At 46.2% G+C, this 4,006-nt stretch overlaps 1 protein-coding gene across 1 annotated transcript in view; it reads right to left on the bottom strand.

The window, feature by feature from the left end:
* Nucleotides 1–768: 768 nt before the first annotated feature.
* PIWIL3 (piwi like RNA-mediated gene silencing 3) overlaps nucleotides 769–4,006 on the bottom strand; it is a 19,273-nt gene continuing 16,035 nt past the window's right edge. The window contains exons 12-15 of the mRNA XM_081800947.1: nucleotides 3,512–3,668; nucleotides 2,497–2,622; nucleotides 1,055–1,202; nucleotides 769–905 (exon numbers count right to left, since the gene is read on the bottom strand). Of these exons, the coding sequence (XP_081657073.1) occupies nucleotides 789–905; nucleotides 1,055–1,202; nucleotides 2,497–2,622; nucleotides 3,512–3,668 (548 nt within the window). The 3' untranslated portion in view covers nucleotides 769–788. The remainder of the gene's footprint in view (nucleotides 906–1,054; nucleotides 1,203–2,496; nucleotides 2,623–3,511; nucleotides 3,669–4,006) is intronic.

Genomic DNA, 4,006 nt, shown 5'->3' with positions numbered 1-4,006 from the left:
AGAGCTGCCAACTCCTAAACCACAAGGCTCTCCTTATTACAGCTCCAAAGTTACGTTCCGATTTCCACCCGTCTGAAGAGTCATCAATACTACATACATAGGTTCTTTCCTATAAAACTTTAAATAACACAAAGAAATTCCATTTAATTTTGACATTTTGAGAGCTTTGCTGTCCTTTAAAAAATAAAAGGTTTCAAAAAGATATCATTTTCCAAGCAGAGTCTACTTGTTCATGAGACTAATGCCCAATCTCGATGATGCATAGTGTCGCCTGCTCAGAAATGCCAAGTGTTCAGGCGTGGCCAATCATAAAGTCACTAATCCACTTCAAAGGTGAGTTGCAAGACACAAACCTCATGGTCTGTTCTCCTGCCCGGAAAACAGAAGCAGCATGTTCAGTCAGTCAGTGGTCGTCCCGACAAAAGGGCACACCACTTGGAACCTCCATGTCCTGTCCAGAATGATTAGAATTTAAAACTATGCATCTTGGGGCACCTGGGTGGCTCAGTCAGTTGAGCGTCCAACATTTGATTTAGGCTCAGGTCAGAATCACGGGGTCATGAGCCCATATCGGGCTCCGTGCTGAGAGTGGAGCCTGCTTGGGATTCTCTCTCCCCCTCACTCTCTCTGCCTCTCCTAGCTCATTCTCTCTCTCTCTCCCCCCAAATATATATATCTGTGTCTTCGAACTACGCATCTAAGAGTATTTCAGAAGTGCAGCTTAAAAAGAAAAAAAATAAATTTACAAATGCTGGTTTTCAACACGTCATCAGGCTGTCTTCTGCCAGTCACAGGTAGAAGAGACGGTTTGCCAGGGAATGGTGTGGTTCCTGGTGAATACTCTGGCCCACAAGGTAAGCCAGTTTGTGGGCATAGTGACAAGGAGCAGGAACTCGAATGACACCCTTTAGCAGAAAGAAGAACAACAATTTTTCTAAACTTTCTATCTAAATTTAACCTCTCAGAGGTACCATTTCAGAAGGTTCAAAAAGTATAGCTTCAATTTTGGACAATCGTACAGATCTAAAGGAAAATGCATATAAAAAATACTTACTGGCAGATTATAATACATGTGGCATAGTCTGTAGGTGAGACACTGGATCCTATCTGGAGTGAAGCGAACCGTGTCGTGGATGACATTATAATGAGTGGGAGTGACAGTACCATCTTTCACGGACTGACTCACGATAAAGAAATCATACCTGGAAATGCAGAACACACGACTGTAGGCTACAGCTTATTTTCAGAAGAAAAAGAACTTAGCGGGGCGCCTGGGTGGCTCAGTCGTTAAGCGTCTGCCTTCGGCTCAGGTCATGATCCCGGGGTGCTGGGATCGAGCCCCGCATCGGGCTCCCTGCTCCGCGGGAAGCCTGCTTCTCCCTCTCCCACTCCCCCTGCTTGTGTTCCCTCTCTCGCTGTCTCTCTCTCTCTCTCTGATAAATAAATAAAATCTTAAAAATAAATAAATAAAGGGGCGCCTGGGTGGCTCAGTCGTTAAGCGTCTGCCTTGGCTCAGGTCATGATCCCAGGGTCCTGGGATCGAGCCCCGCATCGGGCTCCCTGGTCAGCGGGAAACCTGCTTCTCCCTCTCCCACTCCCCCTGCTTGCGCTCCTGCTCTCACTGTGTCTCTCTCTGTGTCAAATGAATAAATAAAATCTTTAAAAAAAAAGAACTTAGCAAACCTAGTATCTGACATGACACAAACGGACAGAACCCATTGTACAGAGTTTCCTTTACATTCAGAAGCCCGCCGAACTGCAGGGCAATGATTTGGGAAAGCAAGTCCATAAAGGGCTGTGTGGCCGCTGACACAAGTCATAACGCTCACGGGATTTCTACAGAAGCGTCTGCCCTGATGCCTCCAGGCAGAAACCTGACATTGGCTCGCTGGATACGGTCCAACAGGGAAACGCAATTCAGAGTTCCAGGGATGGACGCTTTAGGCCTCTCCCCGAGAATCACCGAAATCTATTCAAACCCCGTAACAATAGACATGGCAAGGTGCATCAGCTTCTTGTAGGTACGGGTTTTCTTCTCATACCTATTACGTTATGCTTTACATTGATCATCCTTTCCCACTTGCTTTTTTCTTTAATCCTTTCCTGCCTTCTACTAGACTGATCGATGTTTGTCTTTCCTTTATTTTCCTTCATTTCTCCCTGTCGGCTTGTATGAAGGTCCTGTTTCATTTCCCATCCTGGGTGCTACATAATTCTCTCATTTGCCCAATCGACAAATCTCTGCCTAACCGGAAGTTCTACGATTCTTCCTAACAACCCAAGAATCTCAGTATGTTTATGGTATATACTTTAAATTCTAGAAGAAAAAGGAAGACAGAAACCTCTACAATCCCATGTGTATCTGTTCATGTAATTTTTAACCATCTTTAGGTGAACCCATTCTACTCCAAACCATGCAAACCTTTAAAAAACCTTCTATTTCTATTTGAGTAAAAGGGAATGTTTATTTAAATAAATAAAAGGGGGGGGGCTTACCATTGTCTCTTGGTCACCTCCACATCAATAACCGTTCCTGGAAGTGGGTTTCGCAGTCTTCCTTCAGACTCCACAAAAAATCTGGTGTTTATTCGTTTCTTCACCACGATGAAAGTTAGTTTGACCCTTGAAAATAAGGACTGGAATCACCAACTGTACTCTTGTCCCAGAGGCATTCAGAGTATTGAACCACCACACACGCAGGATCTGTTAAGAATCTGCAGAAGGCACTTCCCCTCACACCCCAACTTTATGGCCTAGCTCCCTGCGCCCGACTTAAGCAGTAAAAGACGTTTCTTTTTTTTTTAAAGATTTTATTTATTTATTTGAGAGAGAGAGAGAACGAGAGACAGAGAGCATGAGAAGGAGGAGAGGGTCAGAGGGAGAAGCAGACTCCCTGCCGAGCAGGGCGCCCGATGCGGGACTCGATCCTGGGACTCCAGGATCATGACCTGAGCCGAAGGCAGTCGCTTAACCAACCGAGCCACCCAGGCGCCCCAGTAAAAGACGTTTCTATTCACAGCCACCCACTTCTAAGGGGGAGGAACTTCCTCACAAGGTCACGGCAGCTCATATCTATGCTGGGCACCAGGCTCCACCAACAAACAGAGGAGGCCAGAAGAGGCAGCTGAGAGGGATCCCCAGCCCTGGGACCTACAAAACTCCAGAATAAATGAGCTGCCTAAACACAAACCACCGCCAGGCTGTGTTCGTTGATTTTAATGAATAGCTGAGGTTAACAAGCAGCCCCTACAGGGAGATTAGAAAAAAAGGACGGGTTCTTAGGGATTCCACGGGGAGAATGCCATCTGGAATGTTCCAGTTCTGCTCTGTCCTCTGACTTGGGTGTGGAGCACAAAGTCCAAGAATGAAGGGTCACCCGTCTTCTCCCCACCCAGCGACTGACGCCCTCTGTGTCATGCTCTCTCTTAATTCACGTGTCATAATTGTTACAGATCCGTTTCAAAGACTGAACTGTAGAGTTTACAAAATCTGCGCTTTACAATTTATATACCCAGAGTCTTCAGGGTACACAGATTTTAAGGAGGACTCGATCTGTGGTACTTCATGGTCCAGCAATGCTTGAAGCTGACCGTCCCCCACTCCGTCCCGGTACACAATGATAGCCTGTGGCAGAAACAGGTTATGTTTACACCAGAGCTTCAGGGCGGCTGGAAGGAAACCAGAAACTTGGGTAAATAAGTCATAACTCAGAACCAACTGACCCCTGCTATTTGTTTTGTTTTGTTTTTTTTATTCTTATGTTAATCCCCATACATTACATCATTAGTTCTAGATGAAGTCTTCCACGATTCATTGTTCGTGCACAACACCCAGTGCTCCATGCAGAACGTGCCCTCCTCAATACCCACCACCAGGCCAACCCATCCTCCCACCCCCCTCCCCTCTAGAACCCTCAGTTTGTTTTTCAGAGTCCATCGTCTCTCATGGTTCGTCCACCCCTCCGATTTCCCCCGCTTCATTCCTCCCCTCCCGCTACCTTCTTCTT

This window comes from Leptonychotes weddellii, chromosome 13 (assembly GCF_054177405.1).
Source record: "Leptonychotes weddellii isolate Sample4059 chromosome 13, ASM5417740v2, whole genome shotgun sequence".
Taxonomy (NCBI): Eukaryota; Metazoa; Chordata; class Mammalia; order Carnivora; family Phocidae; genus Leptonychotes; species Leptonychotes weddellii.
This window is presented reverse-complemented; position numbering and strand designations above follow the sequence as displayed.